This window comes from Halictus rubicundus, chromosome 11 (genome assembly GCF_050948215.1).
Source record: "Halictus rubicundus isolate RS-2024b chromosome 11, iyHalRubi1_principal, whole genome shotgun sequence".
Classification (NCBI taxonomy): Eukaryota; Metazoa; Arthropoda; class Insecta; order Hymenoptera; family Halictidae; genus Halictus; species Halictus rubicundus.
In genome coordinates, this window is record NC_135159.1 from 10,430,345 (window position 1) to 10,454,445 (window position 24,101).

At 41.0% G+C, this 24,101-nt stretch overlaps 1 protein-coding gene across 1 annotated transcript in view; it reads right to left on the reverse strand.

The window, feature by feature from the left end:
- Stet (stem cell tumor) overlaps positions 1-24,101 on the reverse strand; it is a 470,503-nt gene that overhangs the window by 79,003 nt on the left and 367,399 nt on the right. The window contains exon 6 of the mRNA XM_076796482.1: positions 17,981-18,098. Within this exon, the coding sequence (XP_076652597.1) occupies positions 17,981-18,098 (118 nt within the window). The remainder of the gene's footprint in view (positions 1-17,980; positions 18,099-24,101) is intronic.

Consider the following 24,101-nt stretch of genomic DNA (forward strand, 5'->3'; position numbering starts at 1 on the left):
GATACCGTTAACCAAATCCGACGACAGCTTACCGAAATCTATTTACGCAATGGCGTCGCTCGGTGTGCATAGCCTCAAGACGCTGACGCAAATCACGCAGCTGCAGGTGCGTACACGTGCACGTCAGCCTGATAGATGTTTAATCATAAACAGATTCCCACGGGAGAGTTATCGAACCCGGTTTAATACGTTTCGAATCCGACATGGTTTTGTTAGGGCACGGAACCTGCGGGCCTGATCCCGAACATGATCCCTAATTGAATTTCTCCAAAAACAAATTCTCCATCGTCAACATTAATCTCGAGGTACTGTAGTTGCTTTGTGAAATAGTTCTAATTTTTATTTCTTCCTATTTCCAAAATAAATTCTCGACATTCTCCAAAAATAAATTTTCGGTTGTCAATATTAATCTTGAGGTGCTATAGTTTGTCTCTGAGATGGTTCTAATTTTTATTTGTACGTATTTCCATTTTGTTTGTTCTCGATTGTGATTAAAATTGAGGTGGAATTAAATTGCGTTAGATTATGATTAGAAATAAAAATTTTCTTTAGCTGAAATTCTCCAAGAACAAATTTTCGGTGGTCAATATTAACCTCGAGGTACTGTAGTTGGTTTGTAAAATAGTTCTAATTTCTATTTGTACCTATTTCCATTTTTATGGTAGTCGATTGTGATTAAAATTGAGGTGGAATTAAATTGCGTTAGATAGCGATTAGAAATAAAAATTTTCTTTAGCTGAAATTCTCCAAAAACAAATTTTCGGTGGCCCAATCGAATTTTGACTATACTCCGCAGTTTGGACTGCCTCGTTCCCGGCCATTTTATATTTGAAAACAATTGACGATCTGTCAGTCTTGCACATTTCAATTCACCCTCGATAAAGGCTCGTTGATCAATTAGCAAGAAAAGTTTGCCAGCTTTGTGAAAACGGATCAGCGATAATCGAGCAGCTTATGTTGCGTCTCTGTGGAATCGAAACGTTCGAACGTAGATAAAGGAACTCTTAATTGCAATTATTTTCGGAATACTTTGTGACAGAACAGTATTTTTATGAAATTTAATCTTCACTTCTGAAAAGTATTAAACAATCTTTGAATAACATATTGATGATAAAAAGGTCTAATTCAACAGGAAATATTAAAATTAGGAAAATGTGAGAAAGCAAGAAAAATGTGAGAAAAAGGAAGCCGAAGGTGAAGAGGAACAAGAGGCGGGGGTGTTAAAGGTGAACAGGCGCACAGGTGTGAAAGCACGAACGGCCAGACGTTTATGTGCGCCGTGACGCCTCGGCAGAGGCGAACGCACGGACGATACAATGTGCGAACGATATCAAATTGATGTTTATTCAAGTGGTTACCGCATACGCATACGATACAGAGGCGGCCAGGTAGGATCAGGATGACAGGACGCTGTGTGCGTCTGCACGCAACGCGTTCCCGTTCCGCGGTCGTTTCTGTGCAACGCACACACGCCATCGGGAATTCGCTTTACTTTCTGTCCGCCTCGGCGATTCCACTGCCATTACCGTTTCGGTTTTACGAGACGGTGCGCGAAACCTCTCGCACCTGCGAAAGAATTCCCGCAAGTTCCGCCGGGGACGTGCCATTTTTCTAATACTCGAAAATTAGACGATTCTAGGGCCCCTGAGAAATGTGAAGAAACTTTATCATTTTCTTCACTCGTTTCTCTTGAAAATTGTATTCACAATTTTATTGTGATGTTTCTGTTGGTTCTCTTTAATTTCTTTTTTGCTTGAATAACATTTTGTTGACATTTTTATTCATTCATACTTTGACACGTTAATTTTGTTCGCGATTGAATTAATACTACTGTTTTCTAATTTTTGGTATGCTGTTTTTTTCCTCTTTTCTGGCGCAGGCACCCTTACAACATTTTTATCCATTTATCTGGAGGAGCTCTCTTCTTTATGCAAGGTTATTATTGAAGGCTATTCCGGTCTTCTTTCTTTTATTTTGGAAGAGTGCATGTTGTTTTGTTTAAACGAAATTTTTATTTATTGTGTTTATGACGTGCTTAAAATGCAATCTGTGGGATTGTATATGATACCTGTGTAACAGAGGTTTTCCCAAATTTAATATTGTGTGTCTAATTGATTCTGAAGTGAAATTCAACGGTCACCGATCCTAGTCAGGACCGCGACGTCGCTCACTTAACCTGATTTACCAGGCGGCTGAGCACTTGTCAAACAGACCACTTGACTTCCACAAATTAAATTGTATCTATATGGCTTGTAATAAGTGATACAATGAATGTATGATAAATAAATAACACAACAGAACTATAAATTAACCCAGGCTGAATGAAGCATATTTGAATTATTCTTACTTTCTGCTAAAAGATTTTTTTGAAAATAATTGCATACGCTGATTTCTGATCTTTTTTGAGAGCATATATGTACAATGATCAAAGTGGAAAAATAAATTGACGACACGGTAGAAGCGGCGACTTTTCATAGCGACGTAATTCTTGAAATAAATTCATGTTGAAAATCTGCCTGTTGCGCATGCACTCGCGCTTATGGTAAATAGAAACGGTAAATAATGAACTTCCGCGTTAGCGAAGCACCATTCGATGACACGCTCGCTCGGCCAAAATTCAAACTCAATTTGTTCGACTATGAAACGAGCTGTGAAAAAGTTTCGTTCGTGCGGATTAGCCTGTACGACGCCACCTTGTACGACAATGGCGTACCGTAACAATCAGACAACTCTCTCTCAGTCAACATCATTCTGAACGCGTTTTATTTAACATTTTAGTATAAATTCGGAAAAATCATTTATCCACCATGTGTCTCACACATTTTCAAATATATAGTTTAAAAGGCTTTTTGTGTATGATACTGTTTTCTCACAAAATTCACAGATTATTCAGTTTTCGATTTCTGCATAAAACTTCAAAGATTATTCATTTCTGATTTCTGTATAAAATTTCAAGGAATTTCTTGATTTCTGTACAAAATTTCAAATTTCTGTATAACGTTCGGAACAATATGAATTTTGATGCAAGTTGTGGGCCATTACGAGATAAGGGACGCCGCCATAAACGACTAAAAACTGTTAAGGCGGTTCGAATCGCGAGCAGTTTACCGCCGACAATATTCATCCCCGGTTCCCCGGGAACAATAATGATCGGCAACGAAATCGAGGCTTCGGATATGCACTAAGGGTAGCTTTCCTTCTACATAGCACGTAATAGGAACCTCCCGAAAGCGCATCGGTAGCTCCATTAACGTTGAAACGTGTGCCGCGAACTCTTGAACCGATATCCGATCTAGTTCTGCCCTCGGGGATGTCATTTCGAACGTCGTGTTCCCTCGGTTATCGCGCTAAAAGCTGCCTTACTGAAAGCCGGCTGCGTTTACACGGTTCGCCTAACATCTTACCGGACTGCGAATTTTCTGCGCGACCCCCGTCGAACAGGTGGAAATGCTGCGAACAAGCCGGAAACAATGGCTGATCCAATCCTGTCGCGATTTTCTCCCATACGCGCACTTTTGTCTCCCGGTGCGTTCCAAAACGCGTTCCACGCATCCCTACTGTTTTCCAAAATAGTTCACATATTGACAACTTGTGCAGAATTCTTGCAGAATTTTTGCTGAATTTTTGCACACTGACCTCGTCAGTAATCAGTCCTAGCAACGAATCAAAACTGTATAACAAAGAGGAACGCTCACTTAATTATCTGCAGACATGAGTCCAGTAAAGGTTCGTTCTAAGAAAAATTTGTCGGCTATATCGGTGTGAGACCGGAAGACCAATCCAGTTACAAAACTTCTTTATTTTTCGTTAATTTTTTATGAAACTTTCACCAACATATTCGTGGCATTTTTCTGATTAAAATGAAACCAAATATGATCTAATTCCGATGATATTTACTTACCCCCCCCCCCCCCCCGCAGTGGAGGGGATCCTCATTTTTCCTAAATTGTAAAGTTCGAATATTTACTGTAGCTATTCATTAAGATAAGTCAACATTCTAATAAATAATTGTACTTGAAAATATTTCCCGATCAGCCTTCACCGTACAATTTTGTGCCCTACGTATCGTGCGCTTTGGGAATTTTTTAATAACAAACCACGCGCTACAATCGGAAATTTTCGAACATACGCGGTTATTATACCCGGACGGAGCGACGCGGGGTTGGAAAAAAATTCCTCTTGATCGCGAGGAGAAATGAATTTCCTGTAGGTACATCCCAGCGTATTGTTAGAAAGGAAATTCTGCGGTACCCTGCAACATCATGTTGAACAAAAGGGTCGAGGTATAAAAGAATATGGAGCGACGTTCAATTTAATTTTACGAGAAAACAATACATTCGATAATACGACGTATAGAAAGGGAATCGACGTTCCGAGTCTTGCTACTTAACATTTATGTGCCGGGACAAGCTCTTCCACATGAAAATTCGTATGCATGCGCGATTCAAATATCATTTTTCTATCAATTTTTCCCAGAAGAGTACGAAGAACAATAGACTGTAATATTCGAAGAAATTTTAATGTCTACTGTTCCTTCCTTATTTGAAGCAAAGCTCATTTCATATAACTGCACATTTTTCAAATTTAATTTATGACCACCGTAAGGAATTTTATTGATCAATTCTAGGAAATTTAGAAATTGGACAGATATTCCATATTAATCACGGACAATTACCGTGAATTTTCAACCCTGTTCTACTGCCGCGCCAGTTCAACCATAAAAGCCCTACAAAGGGAAACAGTCGACGCATTCGACATAGCGGAAATACTTAAACAACAACAACCGGGGCGCGCTCGGCTGTATAATTTTTTTATTAAGAACATGAAAAAGCCGTGCGCACGTTAACTTCTCGAAGAATATGGCTGACGACCCCCCCACCCCACCCCCCACCCCCGGTAAGAACTCGTAAAACCATGCTGAATCTGGCGGACGCATTATAACGCGCAAACTTCCCGTATTTTTGAGTAGACGTATGTTTTTTTCTTCCTGCACCTCCCCTCCCCCCTCCCGCTGGCCCGGCGTTAAAAGTTACGAGAACTTTTGCAAAATACCAGCGAACTTCCGGTTATGCTTCCCGGGCCTCTCGGACGGGATGCTTTAAAAGCTACTTTGTCGCAATGCAGCTGCTGAAAATGAATTTAGTCGTCACCGGTGTTTATCATTTCGCTTTCCTTTTATGTCCTTTTCGAAACGTTACGGGACTCGAACACGCTGTAAACGTTCTGCCGACGAAACGGCGTTGCGGATCGACGCGCTTTTTCACTGCCATTTTAGTGTTTTGGCAGCGTTCCGTTCGCTGCGCGAGAAACAGCATTTTTTCGAATTAATTGCGGAGAGACAAACGAAACAAAAATTGAGATGACGCTCCTCCGAAATTCTTTGCATAATTCCGCCCAGGGTCGACCATGGCAGAAATTAAATTCTCGCGGTGTTAACGACCCTCGTACAAAATTGCGAAAACGAAATTTGGTAAATTGATTGAAAGAAAATGATATTGAAATGAGATCGCGTGAAATTAAATTGTTTCTCGTGGTAAGTTTAATAGGTCCAAAATGATGTGATTCAAATTCGATTAATAATCTGCGTCGACACAAAAATGTTCTGAATTAATTGGAAGAAAATTGATTTGAAATGTAAGTTGAACGAGGGAGTAATATTCTTGTTTTTTTTTTTTTTACAATTTTAATAGGTCGAGAATCATATTCATCAAATTTTATCTATTTTACTTGTGTATTTTTGACACAAATACATCAAATTTGTAGTATTTTCATTAGGGATTTTGGAATCTTTTTGGTGGTTTTTTTTTTATTGGTTTTTATGAATGAAATAAATTGGGAGAAATTGGTTTTCGCATTAAGAAGCTCATTCGAGCGAAATTGCACAGTTATTGCAATGCTATTTTGCGGATTTTGCTCCCGAAACACTTCGGGACGATAACAATGGACCATCCGCGCCTACTTTATGGAAAACATGAAATATTCATGTTACACGCTATGCGGTAATAACTGGAAAAAATAAAATTGAAATCTCTCTCTCTCTCTCTCTCTCTCTCGCAGCAATTTGCAATTTAACGAGACGAAATTAGCGCGTCAAGGAAAGATTAATTTTGTTTGATTTTATGAGAATTTCTACTAATAAAATACATCATCAACTATATATTATTCACTTTCGCAAATTGTTTATAGTTTAATTCTCTGTGGGTGACACAATTATCGTCCACTTTATTACAAATATAAACTAATGGCAATCAACGTGATAAATTTTAATTGTGCAGTTAGGGTCCCACTGAAATACACTTTCATAATTTTGTGGGATAATTCTCAATGTACTGACGCCATTTAAAAATTATTGTTGGCTCAAAGACATCCCACCAGGTCACAAAATGGTCGCCAACGGAGTCGATTGGCTTTTAACATGCTCCATTTTCAACGCTGCAGTTAGGGTCCCACTGAAATACACTGTCATAATTTTGCCAATATTTACAAAAGCGTTAAATATTAAATAAAAATTAGTGACTCAGTGAGATCCCACCAGGTCACAAAATGGTCGCCAACGGAGTCGATTGGCTCTTAACATGTTCCATTTTCAACTCTGCAGTTAGGATCTCATTGAAACACACTTTTATAATTTTGTGGGATACTTGTCAATGTATCGACGCCATTTAAAAATTATTGTTGGTTCAATGAGATCCCGTCAGGTCACAAAATGGTCGCAGAACGAGTCAACCGGTTCTTGACAGTCATCCTGGCTCATCGTCTTCCTGGCAAGCAGAAATAATCCCACGGCTACGTTCAAGTCATTCCACGGATCCTCCCGCCAATACTATGAGCAATTTCGCGGGCTAGGAAAATGGCGGTGCTAACGAGTGCATTGTAAAAGCGTGGCACGCGTTGCTCCGACAGCACCGTTACTCGTTCGCGAACAAATACCCACTTGCGTATGTAGATCCGGACGTTGCCGGCGGAATAATCGTCGTCCGAGTCGCTCCTACAAAGAGAAAACACTCGGACCACTCTGCGAAACTGGCTCCGGCCATTGAGACGCGGTTTCTGTCGCTTTTCGCGACCGCCATCATGTCGCGAAAGTGAATTACGCGCTTCCGGCAACAGTTCAACAAATTCTATCAGCATTACTCCACGATTCTATCGGTTCGCAAACGATCGCGAGATAACATTAAGATTGATATTAAAATTGATACTGAAGAGCACTAAAAATTTTTCGAGTGCTGCAAAATCAAATATTTAACAATATCACAAAAATTTACAAAAATCTGCGGCAACAATTCTGTACAATTTTCAAAAAACACGTAAAAGATATTAACAAATTCCAAACATTCCAAACAATTTGCTCGCAAATAATTTTCAAAACGAACTTAAAAAATATTAAAAAATGCCATAATAGTTCATAAAAATGTGCGAATTGTTCCAAATAATTTTATAATACCGTAAAAATTCACAAATACAGTGTACCCACTCTCGGGGTATATCCCGCAGTAGTGGGGATAATCCCGCGACGTTTATCTTGCAGGTCTTGGCGACATATACAGAGAAATCTCTGTGTCTATAAAAATCTACAACCGCAAGTTTCACAGAAATTTTATAGTGGATTCCAGGAAAATCGAGTTTCGGAGAGACCGTGTATCGCGCCGATTAAAAATGTTGAAAAAATGTCCAAAAACTTCTCGGATGTTTACAGAAAGGAGGGGTTTTCCGAGAGCCCCGATACAAATCCACGAAAAATATTCCATGAAAGGACTGCCAGCGATCGAGCTGCGGATGGAAATTTAATTCCCGACGGCAGAGAGCAGCGGCTGGCCTCGAATTGAATTTTGAAAGGTCCTCTATGCAGAAGAGGATCTCCTCCAGGACTCGAGGACACGTCGATACCCCCTATCTGCTTTCTCCGAGGAATCGAATATCCCCCATGAAAACGCAGAAACAACGGCCCACGTCAATTGTACAGATTTTATTTTACTTGGTATGAATAATTTTTCTTACAAAATTGAAAATTTCTATTCGAATCGCTCCTAATAAATATTACAATATTTTATTTTGCCGATCGTACTCCTTTATAATTTTAAATTGAAAGAACATGTAAACTGAAGAGAACTGAGGAAATTGTTTATCGCGTTCTAATTTGTTGCATGATCGAATCGAGTTGAAAAAATTTGTACAGGTCACTAAAGGTTCCCCAAGTGGCCACACAAAATTTCAGATTAATCGCACCGTTCAATTTTTTTTAAAAAATCGTTTTTCACGGATTGAAGCACTTCCCCCCTTTAGGGCGCGCGAGCGTGACGCCGCCGTTCAAGAGCCGGGCCGAGGGAGAAAATTAACGAACAATCGCCTTCTCGGAATCATATTTCCCGGACGTCGAGGCGGGCTTTACGTAAGATTGCAAATCGCGAGCGTAAAAAGTTTCACGGGTTGCATAACGCAGATGTCGAATCTTGGGAGAAAATATAAAAGTCCTGCTCTGCTCCGTGCAAGGGAATGATATTGCAGATATGCATCTAATTTCCTGCCTCTGTTTCTCCCTTTCCTGCATGGTTCTTTCTCGCTTTCTTCTTTCTTTCTACCCCCCCCCCTCCTTTTTTTACAAGCGAACGAAGCTCCGTCAGAGCATTACGCCGACGTTGTAAACGAAAATGTAATTTTCCGTGCATTTCCGTTCGGGTAATGCTCGAGCCCTGCGTGAGAGCACGCAACGGAGGGAACACGTCGATTTCGAGACCAGGTTTCGGTATAGTAAGTCACGAATATTCGAACCGATCGCATCAGCGTTAACAACTCGATGGTGCATTTGGTGATTTCACAGACTTCGAGAAATGATGATTGGATTGGGAGAGATTGGTTCTGGTTGGATAGAGCGTATTTTGGAGATTGTGATTTCGAGGCGGCTGCTAAGGGAGTATTCTGGTTTTAGAGGCAGTTCGAACTCGAATATTTCGGAATTTTTTCCGGAAAATCTGCTGAACCCTTTGCAACGAGATTTTGCACGCATATTCGTCGGTAGTTGGAGCATATGTGTGATTTTTTTCGAGTGAAAATAATCAAAATTGCATGGGTTATATATTTTTTTTATAGAGTACATTTTTATAGACGGTTGCCATGATTTCGATCTTTCTACTGATCCGAAACGATAATTTATTATTGGAAGAATTTGCAAATTAGCAAAATTAAAAATTAGAAGAATGCAAAAACAAAAATGGACGAAATTTAAAACTGGAACAATGTGTAAATTACATTCGCTGCAATTTGAAGTTAGAAAAATTTCTCAATGAAAATGAGTAAATTAAAAATGTGTACATAAATGAAAATGAACAATAACTGTAATTAGAGCAGTTACTAAATGAGAATTGCCGGCGGTGACCGCCATCACGAAAGCGTGACAATAGTAATTTCATACTCGACAAGTGAGAATAACGCAAACCTACTTCGTATTAGTGGGTTGCATGAGAATGGAAAACAAGAGAATTATTTTTCACAATAATGATGTGTGGTAAAAATTCTCATTACAGTCTGCTGTCACGGATGCGTGACAGGGATGATTTCTCATTTCCTGTGTGAACAACGCAACCCTACGCTGCGATATTAGTTCGCACAACAAATATTGAAACATATAATGTCCATAACAATAATAATAATCAGAATAATGATGACGATAATAATAATAATAATAATTCTATAAATATTTTTCTTCTTTGAATTATCAGATCACAGAAAGAATAATTTTTCGTGCCAATTATAAATTTAAAAAATTAGGGCCGATCATTTTAGTAAGTCTGAGATTTCTAGATTTTGCTTGAAGACGCCACATGGCAAACGTAAATTAAAAAATAGCTATCGCAACGCCACAACCGGGATGATTGCCCATTTCGCAACTGTATAAATCCCCGGCGCCATTTTTGCCGGTGGTATCTCCATCGGAACAGGCTATAAGTTTACCAAAGCGTTTTAGGAACACTGGGAACATTGTTTACTGCGATAACTAGCATCCATAAGTAAGCGTGCGCTACCATATTTCGTGGCAATGAGCAGCAAACTTTTATCTCGAGCCGCGTGATGTATCAGCGTGTCCAGCGCCACTCTCTTCCTCCCTCTCTCTCTCGCTCTCTCCCTCTCCCTCTCTCTCTCTCTCTCTCTCTCTTTCCCTGTACTCTCGCAACTACCGTGTGCAGAACCCGATGGCTTTTTGTCCTTGGGGCTCTCTTATTTTCCGCCATCGCGTCTTTGTCCGTCTGCCGTCGAGATTATTCGCGATCCTCCGTTTCGTGTTTCGTCCTCGCGGAACGATATCAGTTGCGTTTCACTACAAAAATCGAATTGTGGGGACCCAGGACGATTTTCTTCCCATCTTCGTACAGCAATCTTCAACCAACATGCTAGCAAATTCGCCTAACTCGTCCGAAACGTTCATTAGCGAAGCTGCGGACCCTGAAGAGCACCGCAAAATAAGTTTTCCGAAACTGCAAATATTCTACTCAATGGGAACACTGCTTACATTTTTAATAATAACTTCGAAACTATGGCAAATTGCAAATTGAAATTTCACTGAGATGTTCCCGAAGAGTCAGTCTACAAGATCCGGTAAAAAAATATTGAACTCTTTCACCTTCTCAGTCAACAACTCCCGAAGAGCCCTAGAAGGTCAGAGGAATTCTCGAAAACTGCAAATACTCTACTCAATGGGAACACTGCTTACATTTTTAATAATAACTTCGAAACTATGGCAAATTCCAACTTGAAATTTCACAGAGATGTTCCCGAAGAGTCAGTCTACAAGATCCGGTAAAAAAATATTGAACTCTTTCACCTTCTCAGTCAACAAATCCCGAAGAGCCCTAGAAGGTCAGAGGAATTCTCGAAAACTGCAAATACTCTACTCAATGGGAACACTGCTTACATTTTTAATAATAACTTCGAAACTATGGCAAATTCCAACTTGAAATTTCACAGAGATGTTCCCGAAGAGTCAGTCTACAAGATCCGGTAAAAAAATATTGAACTCTTTCACCTTCTCAGTCAACAAATCCCGAAGAGCCCTAGAAGGTCAGAGGAATTCTCGAAAACTGCAAATACTCTACTCAATGGGAACACTGCTTACATTTTTAATAATAACTTCGAAACTATGGCAAATACCAACTTGAAATTTCACAGAGATGTTCCCGAAGAGTCAGTCTACAAGATCCGGTAAAAAAATATTGAACTCTTTCACCTTCTCAGTCAACAACTCCCGAAGAGCCCTAGAAGGTCAGAGGAATTCTCGAAAACTGCAAATACTCTACTCAATGGGAACACTGTTTACATTTTTAATAATAACTTCGAAACTATGGCAAATTGCAACTTGAAATTTCACAGAGATGTTCCCGAAGAGTCAGTCTACATGATCCGGTAAAAAAACTTTCCCTCTTCTCCCCCCGTAAATTTAGAAAATTAATTCAAAATCGTGTACCGGTGACTGGAATAGCATTCGATCGCACAGCATTCATCAATTTATTTACTATTGGGGGTGTATCCGCGATAATAAATGCGAATAGGGGACGACGAATAAGGGTTTCTGCTGCGCCCCGGAACAAGAGGAAACGAAGGGACTACCGGAGAAGAATTATTAGAATGAAAAATAAGTGATATGGGGGAGGAATACAAGGACGCGGGAATATGAAAACGAGGGGGGTGTGGCGGGTGGTGGGGCGCGGGCGGAGGAGGCAAAACGAAATAACCGAGCACCGGGGAACGAAACGAGAAATAACAGAAGCGAGAGAGCATTGCGGGTTGTGACAACACAGAGGGAAAACCGGGAAATATAATTTTATTGAAGAATATTTGCCGACGTTATACAAGGTGGTTTTCTCGCATCGACGTTTCTGTTACTTCGAACGATGCACGGGAAACGTCTAAAACAGAGCACGATTGCTCGAGGAGGGACTGTCGTGCTGGACGATTTTCGAAATTGCATGATTTCCTTGTAGGGAAGCATGTGGTTTTATTGGCGATCGATCGGTCTGACGGGAAATCGATTCGGTGCACTGCACTTGTCGTGTTTGAGCTCTGTCTGATGTTGAGCGAGGTCTCTTTACAAAAGAACGAACTGCATTGTGTTGTCAATGATGAGTGCCTGTAATTTTAACGACACCCTAAACGTCCCACAAAATGCTTCCATCGGAAACACTGGTCGATCTTTTAACAACGATTTACAAACTATTATAAATTTTAACTTGAAATTTCACAGAGCCGTTCCTGAAGAGCTCATCTACAATATCCAGTCGAAAATGATCAACCTTTTTCACGGAATTTCCGAAAATTAATTGAAAATCGTCGACGTGCACCGGTCGCAAAAATCAAAATAATTTATTACAGGGGACGCAGAAGGGGCTACTAGAGAAAAATTATTAGAAAAATATGTGATATTTAAATAGACGTGCGTGCTCGGGCAAATTTGTTTAAAAAATCGCAGCGACTGCGATTCGAAGTGGAGCCGGTTTTTCGAGGTAGAAAAGGGGGACAAGTTACAAATCCGTGTGTTTAATTGTGAGCAAACAAGCGGAGTCGGTATATGCGCGACTCGGAAAATTGCAAATATTTAAACCGGTTAAACAAACCGTCGGGAGCGACGGGGAATATTTTCTGCCGGCGAATGAAAATTTCACGGGCGGACCTCTTTAATTTATTTCGAAAGGAACACGACAGCCCCGGGATTGAAACGCGGTAAAATTTTGTAACGCGTATACTAATATCGGAAAACGGCGAATACGTCGGTCGTATTAATTCTTCGGGAACGCGTGTCGCCCGTTATACTCGAGATTTATTAACGCCATAACGAGCCGGCCACCTCGGCTGTAATTTTCCCCAAGGTATCATCGAACGTGCGTGAATAATTAATTCTTATTACCGGGTCGAGCAACAAATGGCAAGGAACCGGTCGCGTTACGTTTCATTTCTAACGAGGAAATAATAACAGACCCATTCCACCTGCCGTTATCGTTTATTAATTCACCGGACCGAAAAATGCCATACCGGGATCTGTGATTATTGCAATGTTTAATCTGTTTACCTAGATCCTGTTAATCGCAAAATAATTCTACTTTGTTGGGCTTTCTATAATTTTTAAATAAAAGGCAGAGATGACTGCAGCAGCGAAGAAATTATTTATTGCGTACGATTACGTGGTCCAAGCGAGTTGAAAAAATTTGTACAGGTCGCTGAAAGTGGCCCAAGTAACCACACAAAATTTCAGATTAATCGCACCATTCAATTTTTTTTTTAATATCATTTCTCACGGAAAGAAGCACTTCCCCCCTTAAGGGCGCGCGAGCAATCTACGTAGGATCTTAATGCGGATTGAATGGTCCTTAGAATTGTACGTTTCGAGAAGATTTTTCAACGTCCGTTTCGACCTCTACACTATCTCTAGTACCGCAAATCTTTTATTTACCCGACAGGAACGTCAAAATAAATTTGTGCAAAAATAATCCTGCTGAAAATACAGCTTCGCGAGCCTCCAGAAGCGCGCTGAAAATTCCCAAATTTTTTTCTTTTCGCAATTTCCCGAAAAGAATCCCGCTGAAAATACAGCATTAAACACAGTCTAAACATTTTTTCCCGTCCTTTAATAATTTTTGCAAAAGAATGTCGCTGAAAATACATCGTTCGGGAGCGCACGGAAAATTCCCGTACTATTTCTTCCCGCGAAAAATCGAAGTCGATCCGGAGCATTGGATTACAGGCGGGTTTAGCATAAAATGCCCTAACAGAGTATAGGACCAGTCGGCGTTTCTCGGCGCGCTGTACTGTTTTTAAATCGAGTCTCCGTGAGAAACAGGCTTTAGCCTAAGCGTTCCGAGAGAGCTTCGGGGCTGACGGAATTTCTTAAACAGGCGTCGAAACACGGCCGGTCTCAGGTGCGGCTCGGTTACACGTGTATACGCGACGCTTCCCGATCGAGCCGGCTCGTTAATTAAATCTCCAGGTACGTCCCGCGGTTGCAGACTGTAATCCCGGAAGCGACACGTGCGGCCACCGATCCAGACGAGTACCCTAACAGGCTGTAATTGAAATATCACGGCCAACTTAGGCGAATCCGCGCGGATTTTACAGGTGTTCCGCGGCCTCCGCAGGAAACGATTCGCTCTCGCGACACATTCCTCTCTCTCTCTCTCTCTCTCTCTCTCTCTCTCTCCCCGCTGCGCGAAAAACTGCGGGCGTGCTCGTTAAACTCTTTGATCCTCACTTCCGGTTCCGTATCGAAATCTGCACGTGCGTGTTTGCCTGGGAATTTTGCAACTCCGAAGTAATCACCAAAATCAAAATCTACGCGAGAAATGTTGGAAAAATGTATGCAACATTTACTTCAACATTGCAAGAAAATTTACCAACTCTTTGTTTTCGAATGTGTTGTTATTGTACGTTGATTAAAAAATCGTTTTTCTCGAGAATTTACGGTCTCCAATTAATTCAGTCCGGACGACCTGGCTTGTTCAACTTTGAACATTTTTTGCGCTCGAACTGTAAATGTTACGCGACTGTTTTTTACGGGAAATTATTCTGTAGACTATCCCTAATAAAATTATATTTTTTTTTTCAATAATTTTATGTAGTTCTGAACCTGTTTAAATCATTTTTTAAGCTGGCAAGACGCTCGTCGACAAGACAATTTTCGAAAAAAGTCGCAAAATGGACCCCGGTTTTTTTTAATTAAGAAAATAAAATCAGAGTGGCCCAAAGTCTTCCAATTTCTAAGAAAAACTGTTCAAGCCGCGTTGAAATTTTTGAAATACAAAAAGAAACTGTTTGTACGTACTAATAGAAATTAATAATATTTTATTTTTATTATGGTGTAAATTATTGTGAACAGAAATTGACGGTGGTAGAACGATAGAGTCGGGTACGGAGAATTTTCTAACTATGGAAATTCTTCGGGGGTCGAATTGGATTCGTTAAAAATTGATTAATCATGGCGGACACCTCCGCGGTCGACATCAAAGGGACACACGGTCGACACACGTGGATTTTTCCGTGGAACAGGCCACTCTGGTCGCAAAGGATAATTACATTAGGCGACGGCTTTCACGAAAGTCGGAAAAATAATGAGGAAAGTCGGTTGACAAGCGGTACATTGTGGCCAGCATGGCGCCATCATCGTTAGCCTCTTTGACGACGCGCTGCGAGTATTAAGACGAAAGACAGATCCCGATTAACCAGTACTTGCTGTTCCGTTTTTAATCACGTTGATGTAACATTTTACTACGAATGTACTGTACCACAGTCTGAATTAATCATTCGGTCCTTTATTTGTTAATTACGCAAATGTTATTCCGTGCTCCGGCTACTTTACCGTCTCCTACGAAGTTGAATGGATAAACACTGCAAAATAATTCATTCCACAATAGTGGGAATTTTTATAATGATCGTTTACTATTGAAAATTAATTTTTTACCATTGAAGGAACGTTCAATGTTTTACAATAACGTGTAAAAGAAGTTCTTAATATTTACACGAGACAAATGTGGTAGTGATGGGTAAGAATGCACAAGAAAGAAGATTTGTGAAATAATATAATAATACTTCTGAAAGTAGTGATGGGTAAGACTGAACAAGAATGAAAAATTGTGAGATATAATAATACTTCTGCGAGTAGTACTAATACTGATACGAGTGGTATTTAATTTTCAGATGAACAAGGTAGTGATGGGTAAGAATGAACAAGAAGGAAAAGTTTCAAAGTGCACTACCAAATTGATTTACAAGATAATGATTGAACAAAATAAACAATATTGAACGAGTCGAAAAGGATGGAATTGAATGGAATGTATAATTATGGTGGTTTGTTTTCCAGCTAAATCGCGACAATTCCGTACAGTAGTGGTAGCAGGCGGGATAATTTAAGATGAAGTCGGATACTATGCTTTACCGTAATGCGTGTTACTCCAATTTTACAGAAAGTTCCCCGGTATTTTACACTTTTCCCCATAAAGTCGACCGTTTGCGGGACTTTCTAGAGCCGGGGGGCCGCACAATGTAAACGAGAATTAACGGGCACACTTTACACAACGGATTCCAGTGCGCGCGACCGAGTGAAAACAAATTCACACGCGGAAATTTAATAACGCGGTTAAACGGACGACAACGGGGGGTGGAAAACAAAAAGCTGGATAGTTCTCGCCTTCAAAAGGTCTGCGAAGCGGACGACTTTGAAATTTTAGGCTGTGGACGTGCGAAATTAGGCCCTCGTCTTTGTAACGAACGTGTCATTGCGTTTATAAAAAGGCACAGTTTGCTTTCAATGAGATATAATGGTCGCCAACTGGTCCCTAGAAATTTAACAATTTTTTAAAGATATGAAAATATGTTTGATTCAAAAATTAGCACACGCATCCTATTCTATGATGTTTAAATAGTATTTGTTCAAAATTTGAGGTGATCACGTTCAACCAAAAGGACGTGGCAGCCATTTTTCCCAACCCCAATAGGTTACGTACCTTTGGAGGGGGTTGAAAAGTTGAAGAAATTCAACAATTTTTTAAATATGTAAAATTGTGTTTTTTCGAAAAATCAACATATACATATTATTCTGTGATGTTTAAGTAGTCTTTGTTTAAAATTTGAAGTAGGTATGTTAAACTATTGGGACATGGCAGCCATTTTCCCGAAGGCGTGTCTAGAAAACACCGTTTGTGTTAATTAATTTATATCTCTGTCAGATTTTATCCAATCCACATTTTCTTAATTTTTCACGAAACTAGACAAAATAAGCCAGCCCATAGCCAAACCAATTTCGGAAAAATCAATTTTTAAAAAAGCCGTTCCGCGTGCCATGTGTACCTTCGAAGAAGGTTGTAAAACGAGGAAAATTCAACAATTTTTTCAACATATAAAATTATGTGTCATTAAAAAATTAACATATACATATTCTACGACCTTCAAACAGTGTTTGTTTAACAATTGTGCTGAATACGTTAAACCAGAATCACTCAATTGTTATATTTTCTAGCAATTAATAACTCCTCTCGGTTAACACGAATGGGATATTAAGAATGACAGGTATAAAATTGATTTTTGCAAACATCGCGACTGCCATCACATTCGCCGATGTTGTTTTAGTCGTCCATAACAGAGGAACGTTTTTCCTAACTACACAGGCGATACAGAAATGGCGTCTTTCGTTTGTGCTGCATCGGGAATGCAAAAGAAAACACGCTAAACGAGAAAACATTCTGCGCACTCTATAAACAGTTCAAGATTCCCGGACCCGGCACATTTCATACGATTTGCAGTCTACTTGGAGACCGATAGAACAATGTTCTTTCGAAGGTAGAATCACTGGACGTGTACGAACAATACGTCTCAATATTGTTCAATAATTTAAAATATTTATAACAAAATTTTTATGTAGAACGAAAATCAAAGGTACCGTTAATTTTTCGGTGAAAATAAATTGTTGATCTTGACGCTTTTATGATATTTGCAATTTTGAAGTGTAAATTGATAAAAACGAATATTATCGAATAAAGTTGAGTTTGTTCGGTTTATGTTTAAACGCAGAGATATTTCCTAAAACGTCGAAAATACAAAAATAAATAAAATAAAATCCACTAGAAGTTCGTTTGAAAAACTGAACCGATTTTTTAAATTGCTCTACTGTTTTACGCATTCGGTGAAAAACGTTGCAAAAACGTTCCCCAGAAAAAGGGATCGTGTGGCCACGGCCTAAACAAGGTAGAAAGCAACACGGACCGGTATTCGACCCGGCCCGTGTCAAAGGGATTTTTAATAAATACCCCCCCCCCCCCGGGTCGCCCCCATTTTCGCGACCCTGGCCGAGAACACGCGTGTTCCTCTCGCACGTGTGTATGCGCACGTGTACGTGTAGATCCATGAAAAATTGATCGCACGGCGCGGGATCAAAGCTTGTGAATTACGAATTATATGCGGGCCTTTACGGGTCGCGTTGCAAAAGGCGAACACGGTTTTTTCCACTGACCTCCACGAGGGTGATGAGGATGATGAAGAGTGGCGGCGGGCAACAAGTGTAGTGATCGGCATAGTACTTCCGGTCCCTCTCCTCTGTCAGGAACTCGTCGCCGATCATGCGGACCATCCTGCAAAAAACCATAATTTCCTCGTCAATATGTGGAAACATATATAACATGCGGCGAATTCATCAATTTTTCTAATAGATAAAATTATGATTCTTTGAAAAATCAGTATATACATCCCGTTCTGCGATGTTTGAATAGTATTTGTTTAAAATTTGAGATCGATATGCTGAGCGAGAAGGACGTGGCAGCCATTTTTCCCAACCCCAATAGGTGACGTACCTTTAGAGGGGGTTGGAAGGTAAGAGAAATTTAACAATTTCTTTAATACGTAAAATTGTGTTTCTTCGGGAAATCAATATATACATTTTCGTCTATGATGTTTAAATAGTCTTTGTTTAAAATTTGAGGTAGGTATATTCAACTAGTAGGACGTGGCAGCCATTTTCCTGAAAGCGTGTCCACAAAACACTGTTTGTGTTATCCAATTTATATCGCTGTCAGATTTTATCCAATCCACAGTTTTTTAATTTTGAAACTAGACAAAATAAGCTAGCCCATGGCCAAACCGATTTCGAAAAAATCAATTTTTAAAAAAGTTATAGCTCCTTGAGCTCGATGAACGCTCGCAGTCATAATCGATGTCCACCCCACTCCTATCACTTCAGGCTTGCAGTATACAGAGCGCACGGACAGCTATTACGACTGCGTGTCTTCGAGTGTCTTCTTCGGAGGACCAGACAGTAATTAACAGATTTTTCGAGCAGCTCGTCAAGGGACGCGACGAAGGGGAAGTTTTATCTGCAGGCCAGCCGGATATACGTTCCGAAATTAATCTATCGACGACGGGTCCAGGAGGTATTCTCGAACTAATCATCGGCCCGGAGCGATTTTCGCGCGCGAAGGGATAACCGGGCGTCCTCGTTAATCGTCGCCAGAGGTAGCGAAATAACGAGGAATTAACTTCGCCAATTCGCCGGGGAAGAAAAGGAGAAACACGGTTTCGCGCAATTACGGCCGACTTCTGACGTCTATAGTTCCTCATTATCCCGGCCTGTCAATATCTGGCAGTTGCCACGCGCCCCCGTCCCGTCACCCGCGATATTAATTATCGTTAATTCATCGCACGACCCTGGGACACTGTCAAAAATCCCTGGGAACTGTCTGCGAATTTCGAGAGGTCGCAACTTACTATTGCTAATGGTGATCATTTCGTTGAATGGATAAATATACTCCCATATAGAAAAATGCAGATTTCCGCCAGACAAAAATACTATGTACCCCCGTAAGAGCGCACTGTCACCTAAAGGGGGTTCGAAGAGAGTTAAACATGATTAAGTGACCAACTCATACGAATTGAAAACTGTATAAAGTCAAACCAGAAATTAATCTGTCATTTGGCCCCACGAGACGCTAAGGAGGGAAGGTGTAGAAAGTGCAAGAAAACACAGGGAAGGAAAAGTTTCGCCTTCCTAAAGATACTCTACATGGAAACACAAGTTTCTTCTCCACAAGAACTCTCTGTGCCCCCATAAGGGCCTCTTTGTTCCCTAAAGGGGACTCCAAAGAGAGCTAAACATGATCAAGTGACCAACACATACGAATTCAAAACTGTAGAAAGTCCAACGGCAAATTAATCTATCATTTGGCCCCACGAGACGCTAAGGAGGGAAGGTGTCGAAAATGCAAAAAAGCACAGGGAAGGAAAAGTTTCGTCTTTCTAAAGATACTCTACATGGAAACACAAGTTTCTTCTCCACAAGAACACTCTGTGCGCCCATAAGGGCCTCTTTGTTCCCTAAAGGGGACTCCAAAGAGAGCTAAACATGATCAAGTGACCAACACATACGAATTGAAAACTGTAGAAAGTCCAACGGCAAATTAATCTGTCATTCGGCCTCGCGAGACGCTAAGGGGGGAAGGTGTAGAAAGTGCAAGAAAACACGGGGAAGGAAAAGTTTCGCCTTCCTAAATATACTCTACATGAAAACACAAGTTTCTTCTCCACTCTGTGGAGGGACACTCTGTGCCCCCATAAGGGCCTCATTGTTCCCTACAGGGGGCTCCAAAGAGAGCTAAACATGATCAAGTAACCAACTCATACGAATTGAAAACTGTATAAAGTCAAACCAGAAATTAATCTGTCATTTGGCCCCACGAGACGCTAAGGGGGGACGGTGCAGAAAGTGCAAGGAAGCACGGAGAGGAAGAATTTCGCTTCTCTAAAGAAAAAAATCTTTTCTCCACAAAAATACTGTTGCGCCCCCATGAGAGCACTCTGCGCTTTAACGGGGGGTTTCGCCACATTCACACTATCCAGTTCGTAATTTTTCGATTCAAAAGGACCCTCTAACCACAAACCCTTTACCCAATTGCCACAGCATCAACAGATCAGCATCGACTTCTTAATTTTTCATCCTCGCGGGCCTATCGCGCTCGTTAAGTGGCGCTGGAGGAATTAGCGTCGCTCTTCAACGCCCTCGTCGGTTAATAATGAAGGTCGGACGTATAGGTAGTCGGTGCAATTAATCAGTATCCATCCCCGAGCGGGGTATTTCTCAGTCGCTCTTGTTCTTGACAGACGTCGCGCCACCTGCGCTCGCGAGAGACACGAGCCTCTGCTGGGAACGAGAGAGCAGAGCGAGAGAGAGTGAGAGAGGGGCTGCGAGAGAGAGAGAGGAGAGGAAGGCGCAGAGGGGAACAGGCACGACCCCTTTCCCGTTTCCTTGAACCCGGGTATATCAGTCACATCGCTAATTGGAAATCGCTCGTGCGATCTACGGTGTCTCGAGGCGCGCACTGGCAATTAGGTGCGCGACTACGCCGAGCTGGCTCGCCTACCCACTCTGCATTCGGGATATTCACCCTTTCCTTCTTCCTTTCAGACCCGAGCGCGCGACCATATCTCTCGCGGCTCTGACCGTCTTCATTTTCACTGATTCGCCAACCTCGGGCTTAGTTTTCCATTTCATGGATGCTTGGACATGCTACTCTTCCTCCTACGCATCGCCCCTCTTCTCGCGACTCGTACCACATTCCCCCCCGTAACGTCGCGCGGGACAAAATGAACTGGCTGCAGAGTTTTATCGCTTTTTGCTGCATTTCTGCCTCCAGGAATCGTTGTAGCCTCGCCGACTTGTACTTTCTGCAACTTCCCCCCCCCCCCCCTTAGCGGCCCATTGTGACGTTTCACAATCGACTTTTGTTTCATTTTATCTTCTAGGAATTTTTTTAGCCTATGCACTTTTTTGAATCTCGTTTCTCTGCTGTTTTCAATTTGTACGGGGTTTTTTTACTATGTTTGGAGGCCCCCTTTAGAGCGCAGAGTGTACTCTTATGGGAGTACAGACTATTCTTGTGGAGAGAGAGCTCGTGTTTTCCGTGTAGACTATTCTTACAGAGGCGGAACACTTCCACATTGTCGTTCCTCGTATTTTATTTACCTTCCCCCCTTAACGTCTCATGAGATAAAATCCCGTGGAAGAGTTTGCCACTTGTTTACCTTTTATGATAAGATGTATTAAACTAACGGTATCGCGCTAAATATAGGACTTCATTCAGTCTAGAATTGCTCTAGCTTCAATTTTATGTTTAGTTTAAGACTACATATTAACCACAGAATTGTATTATGGTCACGTTTATGTTGAGGTTAGGATTATAGAGGAGCCAGGATTAAGTATAGGGTCCGGGATTAGGTATAGAAGCTAGGATTACACATAGAGGCTGGAATTGAGGTTAGGATTACTTGTGTATAGATCAGGTTGCCGTGCAGAGGTTAGGGTTGGCCTAAATTTAATATTACAGTAAAACTATTATCTAAAACTACACGATAAGTTGAAAATTATATCGAGTCGAAAATCAGTTTATATTTTAGCGAGAAAAGTTAGTTGAAAGTCTATTAATAAGCTTCTGGTAGCAAGAATGCCCCATGGGGCACTTCCCTGGCTCCGTCAAACTCATCGGCATACTCTATATCCAAAAATAGATCAGAATAAATACCATCCTACGCATCCTACACTTTACCAAACCAACGGAGAACCTGCAGACACTCTATAACATCATTAGCCCCGAACTTTTGGCCCCCAGGGGCAACCCTCAGGCTCCGAGGGCCAACATCTCGCGATTACGCACGGTAAGCAAAATTTCCAGGTATCTTGACACTGTGAGGGATGTGAAACTAATCTGCGAAGGATTATTTGGCAAGGGCAAATGTAAGAGGGCACGCACAGAGCTCCGTGGGGCAATGCTGCTCGAGAACACGAGCCCCGCCACTTCAAGTTCGGAAGGGCGAACTTCGCGAAGGGATCGTTGGCGAAGGGTCAGAACTGTGTAATTAAAGGCGATATAGGGTGACACGGTCGTTAAGGCAGTTACCGTAGCTTTACTTACCTGTGCTCCTTACTTTCCACTCGGTGGCCCCTGAGGGCCAATTTATTACCGGGACTTATCGTCTCTCGTTTTTCCCCTAGATTCGTGGCAGATAGGAGAATCGCGTTAAATTATCGAACTTCGATGACCGGAAGTTCTCCAGATGCTTCGGTAAATTCTAGAAATGCTTTTTTTTCTTTTATGGCAGTGGAGTTTTGGTGGCCATTTTTGGTCACATGGAGTCTTTGAGAAGCTAGAACAAGAATCGTAACAATTTCTTTGAACCGAGGGAAAAATGCCTCGTTCTATAATTATTTTCTTTACACACCGAATGACCTTGAACTTCAGTCAAGTGTTAGGTTATGTTCTGCTCATCAGCCAATGACAAATTTAATTTTTCAATTAACAAGTAAAAATATTGCAGAGAAATTCGCGGAATATGGGCAAGAATATTTAATATTTATTTTTCGGAAAGAAGAATTTGAAAATCCCTCGCTGTCATAATAGATGTCCACCCCACTACCACCGTTTCAGGCCTACGGCGAACACTGCGGTGGACAGTAATTATGACTATGAGGCGTCCAGCTCTCTTCTTTGTCGAAAAACAAAGGTAACTTGTCCGATGAAGAATGGACCTGGCGTTTTTCAATGAAAAGGTTACGAATGGATGTTCGAGCTTCCATGCACCGCATCACTATAGCCGACAAGCGTAGCTCAAGAGAAATGCTGAAGTATCAATCATAGAACAATAGAGGAGCAACCAGTCTTCCATTTCTTTTTCTGTAGAACGTGAATACAATGAATAATAAAATATTTGGTAGCTGTGGGCTGGTATGGATCGCGAGAAAGTTATGAAGTGTTCGAAACTTCGGTCCTGCAGGGTCGTGCGAGGTTGTCCGGGAACCAGGGAAAATTGCTACCCTGCAGATTTTAATCGGACCCGGATCATGCGATAGCCTATCAAAAAAGAAATCTGTCTGCCAAGTTTCAGCTCGATACCTCACTACTAAGGGTGGTTACAGGAAAAAATCGGAAAACCAGTTTCTACCCCATTTTTCACATATCATCACGAATAAAAATTATGAAAAAAATCTGACTCGTTTCGGGTACCGAGCCACACATTACAGAATTTTTTCCGATTTTTCCGCTGCAAGCTCTGGTTGTGAAAAATGAAAAACACGAGAAAAATCGAAAAAAAATGAAGAAGTGCATATAGAAGTCAAAGAGTGACCCCAACGGAATTAATTCGGCAATAAGATACTGTCATAAGCATTATTCTAATATTTTTTCAAAATTTTCCGACTGGTGAATCGTAGTTAAAAAAAATAAAAAACAATTTTTTCGACGTTTTCTCAGAGTTATGCTCGCTTTTTCTTGACCCTTTGGGTGTATAAATACGTGTATATGTAATTTCAACAATGGGGGAAATATTTTGCGTAAAAGTTATTATAAACAAAAACCGATGTACCACTGATAGGGTTATATCCCGATGTTGCGAACCTCCAAGGGTTAAACGTGGAAGTTGAGCCTAAACGAGCTTCTCAGTTTAAAAATTCAAGCGCATTCACGTAAGCGTCTTCTGCATTTCTTCACAGCCAGATGCTGGGTGGTCCCTTTGTGGAGGATCTCCTCCAAAGAGGGAAAGATCCCGATCAAATTACGTGAAATTCGCGAAAAACCCAGCGGATCTGTAGAACG